Source organism: Phocoena sinus, chromosome 5 (genome assembly GCF_008692025.1).
Source record: "Phocoena sinus isolate mPhoSin1 chromosome 5, mPhoSin1.pri, whole genome shotgun sequence".
Lineage (NCBI taxonomy): Eukaryota > Metazoa > Chordata > Mammalia > Artiodactyla > Phocoenidae > Phocoena > Phocoena sinus.
Genome location: NC_045767.1, coordinates 70561043 through 70575780, shown reverse-complemented (window position 1 = coordinate 70575780; position 14738 = coordinate 70561043). Strand labels below are relative to the sequence as shown.

At 33.9% G+C, this 14738-nt stretch overlaps 1 protein-coding gene across 5 annotated transcripts in view; it reads left to right on the top strand.

Annotated features, from left to right (window-relative positions):
• GABRA2 (gamma-aminobutyric acid type A receptor subunit alpha2) overlaps positions 1-13012 on the top strand; it is a 120929-nt gene extending 107917 nt beyond the window's left edge. For 3 of the 5 annotated variants that reach the window (XM_032632663.1, XM_032632662.1, XM_032632664.1), the window contains one exon: positions 9369-13012. In XM_032632663.1, the coding sequence (XP_032488554.1) occupies positions 9369-9665 (297 nt within the window). In that variant the 3' untranslated portion in view covers positions 9666-13012. Of the gene's footprint in view, positions 1-4983; positions 5164-9368 lie in introns of all 5 variants that reach the window. The other 2 variants (XM_032632661.1, XM_032632660.1) reach the window with 1 other exon arrangement.
• The last annotated feature ends 1726 nt before the right edge of the window (positions 13013-14738 follow it).

Here is a 14738-nt window from a genome sequence, read left to right as displayed (position 1 = left end):
CTGGCAGCATCGTAATCTCTCCCATGTTGTATGGAATAAGTAACTAGGTAGGAATGCCTAGACATTTTAAGTTGCTCCTGCAGTCTATAAGAGAAAAAGTATTTGTTTTGAAGATTAACTTCTTTGGTAATTATTTCAGGTGTCTATTTTTAGGTTTCAAGTACTGAAGGAAGTGGGAGTTTTGTGCATTGATAAATAGCCATTTCCTTTCTTAGTCTATAGATTATTATTCATCTGTCTTAAGAGGAGGTTTTGTATATGTCACAATGAGATATAAAGTAGTCTTAATAATAGTAAAAAGTTCTACTTGGAGGGCTCCTTTTTAATAAAATATCTACCTGAATACCCTTCCATTAAATTTGGAATAACATACTTGCTGATTTTCCTTTTCAGTTATTTGAATATAAATTTTTTTTCAAATTTCTATGACAATATTGCAGTTAAAGCATACAAACAGTTGATGTTATAGTTTAAAAGTCTTGCTCTTTTTCCCTAATTTTGTAAACTGTATAAGTTCTCATAAGACTGCTGGTTTATTTCATTTTATAAGCTATGTTTTGTATACTAATAGCCAATGAGTAAATATTAAAGGGAATCTGATTAATTTTCCATGCTTAACTTCTAGGTTATTTTACCATTTCCATTGCATTTTACTGTTGATTGATGTTGTCATTCCCCATAAAATATACTGCTTTTCCATTGCTATCTATGCAATTACTTCTTTTTATATTAGTTACACATGCACTTTCATACTAACTTTTTTTGAAGATAAAATGCTTTGTAAATATGTCACAAAAGATAAATAGTGGTTTGTAGTGTAAATGCCCTGTGTAGAAATATACTGATATATTATTTTTAATGCGATGAGGGTGTCAATCAAATTGATATTGTGATTTGGCATATCAAATAATATGCCTTCTCACCCCCTGAACTTGGAAAAGAGAAGTACCTATAAATGCGAAAAACACATTCTTGATAATGCATTCTAAAAGCAATAACCTACTACTGGTGAATACTGGATTTAACTCCACCCACATAGCAGATCACACATAGTGAAGCTAAATCTAGGTTGAAATCATTTATGTTCCAACCTAATTTGCAGGAAAACAACTAACAAAGTTGTATTATTTCAGTAATAAGTGGTTCAAGTTCAGTGGATAAGTTAAAGGGAACATTATATCAGGCAACTTGTTTGTTCTTAATCACTTTTCCACAGCTAGAGTGCCAAGCACAGTGCCAGTCACTTAGTAGGCACTTCAGAAAGTTTTGTTGAATAAGAGAATAAATAAGTTTCTGATATTAGATCTGGCAATGTAATACCAATGAGAAGACTTCTTTGCCTTCATGGAAAGACTTTTAAAACTTTACAGTGGTGAATTTATCAATGGGTACTCAATCCATTTTCATGATTGAAATGAATCTGGGGAGGTATTTCCTAAACCTACCTTGGAAGTAACCAGGTCCTTAGAACTAAAAGGAAATCTAGTATAGTGCCCCAAACTAGCACATATGCCTAAAAAAGATATTTCAGTGCAATTTACCTCTGCTTTAGTTATCCTTAGATTTAATTAAGTGGAGAACAATAATTTTCCTGAAATACAAAGTTTTTATCCATCAGCCAAATTGGCATCCTTTCAGTTTAACCAGACTGGAGGAAGTCCTCTTTTTTGAAGTTAGTAAACATAAGTAGATGCACTTAAATTATCTGTCAATCCAAAGAGTATATGAAAAGTTATTAAAGGTTTGTTAACTGGCAAGTATTCATTTGTCTCATAAGAATAATCACTCAGAGATTCATATTAATATTATATGTTTGAAAGAAAGAGATACGTATTTAACATACAGTTTTCATGTAGATTGTGCTCTGTTGATCTTTAACGTTAGTTTTTGCAAATAAATAAATAAATCCACTCACTTCATATTCAAGACACATTTGAGCCCTCTATTAGAAGACAAAGCCTACCTTGCTCTGTGATCTTGCACAAGTGTGTACACTATACCTTTAGCCTAAGGTGTGAAATTAGTCAACAAAATTTTATCATTCTAAAAATGTAGTGGTGGATCAAATAATCTAACTTATATGGAAGGGCAAACACTTATGCCCTTCCATATAAGAAAATATCTACTTATGCAACCCCCCAAGTTCTTCCGGAACCTTCTCTTACACCCAGTGTTCTTCCACTTCCTCAAGACTTCCACCCCATCTCTTGATTCTTTTCTTCTTGTTCCTTTTTCAATCTTGAAGCATCAGTTATTATTTTCTTCTCTTACTTCTTCAAAGCTATCTTCTCCTTTTCAACCGTCTCCTTGCTTTAAGTTTCTGAAGATGCTTAATATGTTTAATTTATCATAAAGGCAAAACCAAAACTCTCTCCAGATTGTATGTCATCCATTTCCCCATTATCAGATTCCACCCTCTTTTTCTCCATTCAAGCTTTTTGAAAACATTGCTTATAATGTGTATGTTCTCACTTCTAGTTTAATTCTCAGCTCACTGTAATTCTTTCCATTCATTGTCCTATAACTGAAGGACAGCAACGACCTCTACATTTTCAGGTAAGATAATTTTCCATTCTTAAGGGATCCCCATTGAATCCATTGAATACTGTTATACTCCAAGGTTCCATTTCAGGTCCAAGTCAGCAACTTTTTCTCTTCTCTTAGGCCTTTAAAACAGGCCTTAGAATATCAACTTCCTTCCTCAAATCTTGGCAGCTACCACTATTCATTCTGTTCTTTGAGAGTCTTTGCCTGAGTTCAGAGTAGATCCAATCTCCTTAGCATCTGCTATTGTTTATCCCCAAAATAGTCATTTACATTTATTTTCTGTTTTTGTTTTTACTATTCATATGTGATTCTCACTTTAAGGATTTTACTGACAATACTTGTAGGAATGTCAGCAACACTAAGCACACTGTTCATTATTTATTATATCCAAATAGGTAAAACCCACTCATCTTCGGCACATATACCAATCCTCAGGAAATTTCTGAACACTTGCTCCCCACACCCCTGAATAATTAGATCACTTTATAAGTGTGTATAGTATCCTGCTCTTTTCCATTTAATTCTTTATCACAGTTTGTAATTGCATGCTTATATACCATCTCCTTCACTGATCATGATAACAATGACCATGTTTATTTTAATAAATCATTTATCCTTGTCCCTTCGCACAGGGCCTAGTATATATTAGTTGCTCAATAAATATGGTATGAATTAATGAAGTATAACCAAATCACAACTACAGCCAACACCTTTATCTTACCTTCCACAGTTATTATCTACAGCTATACTCCATACCTTTAACTTCCAATCTCATATATCCAACCTGTTCCCTAGGCATTTCTACATGAATATGACATTTCAGTTTTTACATATCTCTTTTAAAAGGTGAAAGAAACAACAAACAAGCAAAAAATCTCCTAAATGCCTACATTTTTTTTTTCATATATACCTCAGTTCATGGCAAAACCTAATCTCAGAAACCAACACCTTGGAAGTTACCCTTAAGACCTAATCAGTCATTGAATGATGTCCATTCTCCTACCTATATGTCATAGACCATGCCCTTGCCTCTCTCATTATTTTGAGACTCTTTATTCCTCATTATCTCTAAATCATGTCTCCCTTTAATCCATCCTCTACAGTAGTGCCAGAGTTATCTTTCTAAAACAGAAATCTGTTCATTTAATTTTTCAGCTCTTTAATGAATTTTTGAAAGCAATTCTTCAAGCAGCTCAGCTAATATGGTCCAAATATATAGCCTTCTCATATATTTGTTTACATAATAAATAATAAGAAATTTTGTGTGTGTGTAATTTATTGTGCACTTACTACTATGTGCCTGGGAATATCTCCATGTTAGAAATGAGGAAATATAAGATTGGTCAAGTAAAGTTACTTGCTCAGGATCACACATCTAATAAGTGGTGAATCCAAGATTGAACACAAGTCTAAAGTCCATGCTCATATGCTTCCTCTAGCCATTAAAAACATCTCCCAATTCCATGCCCCTACACATCTCCATGGCATTAGATGTGTTCAGCCCTCTTGCTAAAATGCCCTCTCCTTTCTTTTCTAACTGATGAACTACTTATTCCTTCAAATCTATCCAATTGTATCTAATTGCCATCCCCCCATTATCCTTCTACAGTACCTGGCATGAATTTCTTTTATGTAACCTCATTAAATTATACTTTTATTATAAACAAATCTGTTTCTAACAGTAGGTTACCTGATCTAAGAGGATAATAGTTTTGTCTTATTCATTATTTCTCTGCCAATACCTGACATAGCATTTAGCACATAGTTTATTTGAATTAAATTTTTAAAAATACCTTTTGTCTCGAGATTGTTTTTATTTCTAAATCTGAGTCAGTGGTTCTACACTGGCCAAGAAAAGCATATTCTCTGGAAATACACTATATATTAAATTACTTGAAATATAGGCATAGCACCGCAATATCCAAACTAACATGAAATGTGCCATTGTTTTGTGATTCACTCCATGCAATTCATAGAAAACATTGTATTTCAGGTGTTTTTATTCATTTATATGCATTTTTAAACATCATGCCTTGTTCCAAAAGCATTTCAGCCAGTTTACCAAAAGAATGCATGTACTTAAATTATTATAATAAGATATAAATAGAAGTAGAAAATCAGGATGAAGGAAAATAGACTGCAAATAAGTCCACCATTTGGGCCAGAACATGAACTGTAGTTCACAGCTAGATTATGCTGAGATTCAAATCTTGAGCTTCTTGGCTATGAGAGTAAACCATGGGGGAAACTTATCTTTCTTTAACCAAAAAATGGATGTATAAATTTCCTCAGAAAGAACGACTGTCCTATACTAAAAATCTTTTTTAAACAATATCATATGGGTTTTATATTAGGGAAAGTTGGGTGCTATTGCAAGTAATGTCAACATTTTCCCAGTAAAAGCAGTAATGAATTTTATATTGATGTTTCTTGTAGTCCCCTTCAATAAAAGCTGAAGGCATTACATTAATATACAACTCAGTGAAGGCAATTCTTCAAGGAGCTAAGCTAATATGGTCCAAGTATATAGCTTTCTCATGGCCCAGTTTAATCCAAGGAAAGACTTTAGAGTACTTAGAGAAGTGGATGGACTGTATAACCTTCAAACAATCTTCTGTAAGTATCACTTTTCTCAGTCAGGATGGTTAGCAGACAGTTAACAATAGCATCTGACAAGGGAGCATGTTGTTTTACAAGTAATGGGCTTTCTAGTAGCCACAATGACTGTAAAAAAGCAACATGGTATGTAGAAAGGGCATAAATTTGCCACTTTGTAAACCTGGGGTTTTCTCCAAAGACTGTTGTATTTAGTGTTGTATTTATGAGAGCTCCATTTCCTTATTCTAAGCTCCATTTCCTTATTCAGTCTCTGAGATTCTTTCCAACTCTGAAACTATGTGATTGTTATTTTCATTTATATCCTAGGTCACTTCACTACTAGGTGTCTATATTTTAGCTAAAGCGTTTGCTCAATTTACTAACACTTCATTTTATCTAATACTCCAAGAAGGCCAAAACTGGTTTGCCACGATGATGTAAGATGTTTTGATTTCTGTAATCAGGAATTTTCCAGACTTAAAATTTTAATTATATATTTGGACACTCTAATAAAGTAATAACCTCAGAATATTCTGATTCTTATAAAATGTCATTTAAAAAATAGAAAGTTTAGGGCTTCCCTGGTGGCGCAGTGGTTGAGAGTCCGCCTGCCGATGAAGGGGACACGGGTTCGTGCCCCAGTCCGGGAGGAGCCCACATGCTGCGGAGCGGCTGGGTCCGTGAGCCATGGCCGCTGAGCCTGCGCGTCCGGAGCCTGTGCTCCGCAACGGGAGAGGCCACAACAGTGAGAGGCCCGCGTACCGCAAAAAAAAAAAAAAAAAGAAAGTTTAATTAGTATGGGTTATCTTCCCTTTTCATTCCACTTAAGTAACAGCATCCACTGATTCTAAAGCAGCATAATTTACTTTTTTTCCCCAGATAATGTATAAAAATAAATCATTTGCTGTTTTAGTGTACAGTCATATTTTCCCACTTCCCTCTTATATGTCTCAATCACAAGTGAAACAGTTTCCACAAACGTGGAAATTCTGCAGCAATGTTTTTCAGTTGAGCTTATTTTATTATTTCTCAGTCTCCTACATCTATAGATGTTGAAATTGAGGACTTTCGGGATAATTACATAATAGAATTGCAGAACACACTATTAGAATCTATTTCTATTAATCTAATAAATGGTTATTGTATTCTATAAAATACATTATATGCTTATATACATTTTATATATATATATATATATATATATATATATATATATATATATAAAATCACAGTAATCATTCTAGTAGATGTCATTCATTTATCATGAAGCAAACATTTTCTGAGCCTGCCCTGTGCCAGGAACTTTGTTAGGAATTCTGCATTGCCCAATCTCTGCAATTCGATATCAGTTTAAGTGATGTTTAGGTATAACTGAAATAATAACAATATAAACACTATATGTCAGAATTTTATGGGTTAAAAAGTCCTTTTAGAAGGTTGACCTAGTAATATAAACTTCAATTGGAAAATCTTGAGAAAAAGATACTCACAAGCTTCCTCAGAGGTAGTCACGAGGCATGCTCCAAGCAGAGGTTTGGAAACCACACACATTTGAGTTTGTGTGCTTTTTTTCGCCATTTAGTAGACAGGAGACCTGGTCATGTCACAAAACCTCTTTAGCTTCTGTTTCTGATTTTGTAACTTGGGGTTACAACATAGAACTTACTTCTTATCCAGTAGTGAATTTTGTCAGCAATGACACCCTTAGGCTTAACACTCAACCTGACACATCCTAGGGCTCACAGGGTGTTAGTTATCATTGCTACCAGTTAGATGCTTGAGGATTACCCTCCATGTGTAACATGGGAAAAGCTGTTTTATAGCTTTCATAAAGCTACAAATGGTAATCCCTTACCCCTTTTCCTTTTTTGCTCCAGCCAGTTCTGGAAGAATGCCTTAACAGCAAGGGAAAGAGGTGAGGGAGAAACCCAGTGTCAGTGAAGGACAGGAAATGTGGGCCTGTTTACAGACCCTCCTGGGCTTTCAGAGGCCCTTTGTTATCTTATTTTACTTGGACATTGTGAGATACTGATACTTGAAATTCTGTTCTAGGTCAGTTGGTCCTATAAATCTGTTGATTTACACTATTCACTATTTTGGATAATTCATTGCTGGCTCAAATTTGTTTGCATTTAGATAACTAGCAATGAGTTTGTATTAATACAGAAGTGCAGTTAAATAGTTTTCCAGGTTTCATTAAATATTATTATTTAATGTTGAGTAAATATTTTCAGGTTTCGTTAATTTGGTTACATATTACCTGCCTACTTCCTGGAAGGAATCATGCTAAGATTATAATGGTGAACAAGACAGAAATAGCACCAGCCTTCAATGAACTTAGATTCTAATAGGAAAGGAAGATGTCAGTCAAATAATCACACAACTAAAGAAAGAATTTACTCATTTTGAAAAATGACATGATGGAAGTAAACTGGGTGCTCTAAAAGAGTATAGATGGGGAGCCAGGATGACATTAGATAGAGTGGTTAGGAAGTACTTTCTGAGGAAATGACACTTCAACCAAGACCACAACATGAGAGGGTATTGATCATGTGGAAAATGGGATGCAGGGAAGCCATTCCAGGAAGAGGAAGTGAAACCACTAGGTGGCATTTCAGGGGACTCCAAGCTCCGGTTCTTTATGTCTCAGTGCAGAAAGAATTAAGTGAGAGACAAAGAGATAGATAAAACGTGATGTATTAGAATAGGATGCTTGTGAGGCTTACAAGCAGGCAGGCCAGAGGGTGCTGTGCCCCAAGGACTTAGCAGGCTACAGTTTTATAATCAAAGGAACAGTGGGAGGGGGAAAAAACCCCTTCTTCCTCATTCTTGAGTAGATGTCATGCTTCTATCATCAATTCCTCCTCCATGTCAGACAGGGGGGTTTTCTTGTCCCTACATGGTCAAGCTGGGACTGTCATGCCTCAATGGAAATGAGCAAAAAGGCAGTAACTTGTGCTAAAAATGTGAAATCATCTCAGGTTTTAGTATGTCACCTTTCCTTATATTTTTGTTTTTAGTGTCCATATAGGAATGTGTCCTAGGAAACATTAATTTACTGAGCTCACTGGGCAGGATGTGGGTCTCATGCCACCATTGTTTTATTGTTTTGGGGCATGTCTCGTGCTTCTGTTTCATGGTTTTGTTGCTAAGCAAGCCTGCTTGGTTTTGTGGCTAAGCAAACCTACTTTCTAGAGTGTTCATTAACTTACAGGAGTCTCCCATAATTTTTTCTTTACTTACAGTCCCCTAGTGGGATTAACTATTTAATTACCTACTTTGTCCCTTTACTCTGGCCCTATCAGAAGTAGCATAGCCAAAGGCATCAAACAAAGAAGTCCTCCAAATGCAAGTTATTTCAGTGAGACTGGTATATAATGAACAAAAAAAGACACCATGGCAGGAAGTGTTGATTTTATTCTAAGTTCCATGAGATGGTACTTAAGAGATTTAAGCAGACAGGTGACCCCATCCAATTTATGTCTTTAAAAAGTCCCCATGGGGGTTGTAGTTTGACTAATGATTGGATGAGGTCAAGCCAAGTGGAAGAGTACAAAGGAATGCTGCTTGGTCCAGGCAGGAGAAAACTGTGACCCAGACTAAAGTGGGTGAGAACTGAACTGGGAAGTATAAGGAGAAACATGTTGTGGATGAGCTAGGCAGAAATCCAAAAGTTTGTATTTCATCTTCCATCTATGTTCTTAGTATTTATTACACTAACATCTGTATATGGATACAATTTCCTACCATCTGAGTAAAACATTACTGTATGATTTTGACATGAAGGGGAGAAATCCTGTTATCAAGTTAAAGAAATTAAATTATTAATTCAAAATTTGAGGTCATTCACTGTAGATGATCATTCCTCATGTTAAATTATGTCTACATTTCATTTATTCATTCACACATTCATTCAACAAATATTTGAGTGAGTTGTAAGAGTCAAAAATGCGTCATTTGTTAAAGTCGTATTTTTGATTGTCAGTGTTCCATGTAAACAACAAGAAAATGGTTCTCCAGGAAAATGATATCATTGATTTACTCTGGGGTTTTCCTCTCCCTCATGGTTTTAGGACTTAATAAACTACATTTATTTCCCTAAATTCCTTCTTTCTAATGGATAATGATGCTTATCAAGATACTTCAGAATTTGAACTGGAGTTTGGAAAATATTAAGAAGCAGTCTCAACCCACATTCTGTTAATTCTTGTATTTTTCAATAGAAAAAAGAAAAAGCCTCTGTCATGATACAGAACAATGCTTATGCAGTGGCAGTTGCCAATTATGCCCCGAATCTCTCAAAAGACCCAGTTCTCTCCACCATCTCCAAGAGTGCAACCACGCCAGAACCCAACAAGAAGCCGGAAAACAAGCCAGCTGAAGCCAAGAAAACCTTCAACAGTGTTAGCAAAATTGACAGAATGTCTAGAATAGTTTTCCCAGTTTTGTTTGGTACATTTAATTTAGTTTACTGGGCTACATACTTAAACAGAGAACCTGTATTAGGGGTCAGTCCTTGAATCTAGACACAGGTTGTCTTTGGGATGTATAGCAACATTAAACCTGGTTTGTTTTGCCATGTACAGTCTGACTAATAACTGCTAATTTGTGAACCAACATGTACAGTATGTATATAGCAACATAGCTTATAGACCTCTAATAGAGACACGCATTTGCTAACTTGTGGTACTGCAGGCAGAAAGCACCCCATGCCCAAAAAGCCATTGCCTTTTTAAAAGATTTACCCTAGGAACTGGTTTAAAGTGGATTTCAGATGACCTGATTTATTTTCTCTTTTCCTAACAGCGATGAAAATGGAGATCCTACACCACATTTTATGGACTCTTTTGATTTAGGTCTTACACAGGAGTATTTTCTACTGTTGCCTAACTATAACGTAAGGTAACATTGTCGTTCCAAGATGAATTCCTCTAAATAACAGAACCTCATATCTGCAACATCAGTTCCCTTCCCAAGTGCTCAGAATCCCTGCTAGTATAATTGGAAGCTTAGTACACATCAGAAGAAAAACTAGAGATTTGAAATCAGCTTTTAATTACCCTGTATAGTGTCCATAGCCATGTACATATTACAGCATGACAAATTCAAATAATTATGAGTCACCCTGACAGGATGTTCATTATGCCTAGAATTTAATAGCTATTGGAATGTCGTGGACATGACATTTTTAGCATTAGAGTTTATTTGAAAGTAATAATTGAAATCCTACAGATTATTTTAATCATTGGAAACTACCTTAAATTAAAAAAAAAAGACAATAAATAGGTCTTACTCTTTCCAGTATGTGTTGTATTGAAATCGATCAGCTAAATTTTCTTGGTGCTGGAGACTGGAAAAAACATCCAGTTTGGCTGCTGTGGAGCAACATTCATACTGGATTAGAAAATTGTGCCAAAAACTCCCATCAATGAGAATTCATAGGTGTCACAGAATATATATAAGCACTTATATGATTCTCTCCTTTCCTGTTTACTGCAAATTCTGCCTTAAGGCTTCTTTTCATCAGGACTCAGAAGCCACTAATTACAAAGGAAAGGGCAGTTAATTGGCACATTTTTCTGTCTTGAAAGCAGCTCTTTCAGATAAGAATTAATGTAAATCTGCTTTTGTAAATTGCAACTTTAAATTTCTCTGACTCAAATTTGCAGCTTTGTATACCTGAAGAGGTTTTGGTAAGAGTTGAACATTTTTAAACTGAAACTTTAAAGCATCACCAACAGATTGCGGATTAGTTCACATGCACAGACATCACACACACACACACGCACACACAATTAGCTCAATTAGGATACACACACAAACATGTAGCTAAATTAGAAACCACAATTTTCAATTTTATATAATTACTAATTATTAATGAGTAAAATTCATTTTCCTTTCAGTATTTAAAAAGTACTCTTTATGTCCCTGAAATATGCTAATAGAAATTAATAGTTGTGTCTCATGCCTAGATTCAACATTTTGGGCAAACTTAAAATCCTTTTGACTCACATATACATTAGCAGTTATTAGTTGACTTTTACTAATAGATACACCTACATGATGGTGTTTTTGTAGAAACGTAAGTAGTCAAATAGTGGCATTTCTTGCAGTTTTGTACAGTAGTTCAGTATAGTGCATAAATAGGTATGTTCATAAAATCAATAAAAGGAGTATCTTATGGAAATAAGCAAAATCACAACCAAAACTGCTATTTCTTTGCCTCGTTTAAATTTTATTTTTTTTCATTTTCTTTGTTTCAGTGTGATTCTGTTATGTGCTTTGCATGATTGTATTAATACCAAGGTCATAAATGCATCTTATTAACAGAATTTGCGGTGAAGACAGCCTTGACATTAAAAATTCCCTCACGAAAAGTAATCCATAATCCTTAATAAAATAAATTTGTTACATGAGCCAATTAATGTATTTCTTTAATTCCCTTCCAAAAGCACCTTCTTTGTCATCTAAATTGTTTTTAAAAGTGCACTTTATTCATACACTGGAATGGAAGATATCCTATTTTCTTACACATTTAAATATATCATAGCTCTTCTGGGCTGTTTAGGGAAGGGTGTGGTAGTCTAAGACAGTACACAATGCCTGAAGACAAGCAATAAAAAAATGCTTTGTATGGTATGTATTGTTAGACACTTTAAATATTGTTCTTATAAGTTCTGCATTTCCCCCTTAATGTGTGACTATACATTATAAATTTATAAATATGTACATATGTAAAAGTAGTTGTGAATAGCAGTTTCTGTAGGACAACAGAAAAGACTCATCTATACCTTTGGCAAAAGGCTGCACCTGCATTGATGGTACCTGTTTTATTAAAATTTATGGTAGATTGACCAGAAAAGTTATCATTGTTGTTATTTTTATTTTTACTTTCAACTGTTAAAATCTAATTTGAGCCTAATGATATCCTGATGGTTGAGATATTCCAATAATGTGGATCAGGATTTTCTATTATTTCTCTTACTTTCGTGGAATTTTTTCTTACACACTTCTTAATCTTTTAAAGTTTATATAAATTGAAAGGAGCTTTTAATCTTGCTGAAGAGAGGGAGGATGCTCCATGGAAAAGGATTTTAAATTATAGAAGCAGAGTCTTTACAATTATTCTCCCTTCCATAAATCATTTTAAAAACACAAAAAAGTTACATGGATTTATTAAAATAAGATTAATCTTTTGGGAAACATTTTTAATAAACTAACAATGGTCTCTTTGGCCCATAATATTATGACTATTTTATGCAGCTGTATATTGACATAAAGAGTTATGGTATGTACAAAATGTAGATAAATACATGTACATATATAGAGATATAATCTCACTATTGTATAGTTACTGCTCTGATTAAGGTAATATTTGTTCAACAAAAATTTTTTACCTCCTACTATTAGCCATGCCATCTGGATGGTGTCACTACCACTCACATCACATCCACAGAATTCAGTTGAAAATCAAAGTGCATCTCATTCTTATAAAGACTTTAAATAAAAGACCAAATGTAATATATAACTTAATTTAGCACTGAGAGTTGTTTATTGAGCTATGAGATCACGAGTGTGCTAAGATGGTGACTGTTCTGCTCTTTTCTTCTATTTATGTTTCTATTTGTTTGAATATAAAATGGAACTAATATAGAACCATCTAATAATTTTTTTTAAACTTCAGTGATTTTTAAAGTGCCAATCTTCATGTTTAGCAGTCTTTTCAGGGATCTCTCTATTTCGAATTTATCTCAGGTTTGGATAAATGATCCCCCTGAGCCACATTTCCAGTTTTTTTGAATAGTTCATAGTTTGTTTAAAAAGAGCACAAAAGCTATTACTTTACTCACAGTTTTTGGTATATATACATATATATATATGTGTGCGTATATATATATATAAAGTTTTTATGATGTGGCTCTTTTCATATTGCTGGTTGAAGGAACTCAACTCTGCCATAATATCATAGGTTCTAAAAGGGCAGAGAAGCTCTGTGGAGCCTATGGATGTTGTACTTTGACACAGCCTGTCATCATCCCAATGGGAGGATAAGGGAAGTAGCTCAGGTCCACCTTCTGCAAAGTCATGGTTCTTCATTATCTATTAAGAATTTTTTTTTCAAATGCTTCATACTTGTTACCCTCAGACAATGCCTGTGAAACATCAACATTTTTATGACTTATTTTGAAATTTGGGACCATATTAATAGCTTTATTATACTGGTGTTCTTGTTATTAGTCTTCTGGCATTCCTATATCCATCTGCATACGTTTGAAGTAATTCTCAGATTTTTTCCTATAAAAAGATTCAGAATTTCAAGAGAATTATGAGTTGACTGATTGCTACCCTGTAGTGCACTTATTTTCTTTTTAATTGAGGTCTTATGGGAAGCTTGGGCTTACCTTTTCTTAATCCAAAGTATCCAGAAGCATAAAATTAAAACTGGGGTGGGGTGTGGTTATTTTTAACATTTGCATGCTTAGGAACCAGAGACACTGAATCAAAATCATAACAGTGTGGACAAGACAAATTATGATATTTTTCTCTATTGAATTCATGCTTTAAGAAATGAAATTCAGCATTTAATAAAATTCTTAATATCCATAATCTTGTGTTATCAACATTTATATGAAAGATACTAATCTTTTCCATTAATATTTATGCACTCATATTTTCATCAAATTCAAAAACAAATTCAAGACTTCAAAAACAGGGGAAAAAATCAAAGAGAAAAACCCACTTGAAAAATGTCTGTTGCTAGTTAAACCTAATGAGGCATTTCCCCTTTTTAATTTCTAAGAAAGGTGAGAAATTATACATACATAAGTATATACAGAGATATTTAACAGTCATGATTCTATCAAGGTAAGCATCATAATTAAAATACTAAGATAGATTAAGTTCATGTGAAAGGCATTTGGGAAAGGTAATGAAAATCTATTTCTTATAAGAATTTTATATCATTTTTCTCAAAAATTCTTAATTATCCAACATATTTAGACCACAGTTTTCAACCTTATTTAGGTAAAATATTGTATTTTTGCCTGTTTTTATGATGAACTTTTTAAAATACATGTAATTATATACCCCACTTCAAACCACTTTACGTTGAAGTTAATACATAACATCAGTTAATATTGCCAGTAGGGAAGAACGAAGAACAGGTTTGTGTGTCAGTTTAAAGTAATACTTTCAAAGAACCTTTAATAAGGTCTTAGCTTTGATTAGAAGTAGGTGTGTGTGTGTGTCTGTGTGTATCTGTGTGTATTTTCCAGGTATAAAAGAATATTTTGAGAAATTTATGAAATCTAAACAATTTATTTTATAATGGATCTAATTCCAAACATAGCTCTTATTAAACTAGTGATTAATTTAGTCAATAGAATAGTGTTTTTTCAATAGATCCAACCAATTTATTCGTTGGAATTTAGTCTTGAGCCCCGTATATTCTTAAAAAATATCCTTCCTACAAAGGTGTAAACATTTTTCTGATGTATTTCTGGTTGGCTCTTTTGAGCCATTAAATTCAAAATGATATCACAATTGTGCTGATAAGGTAAGATAGAAAAATCTTTGAATTCCAAGTTTCTCAA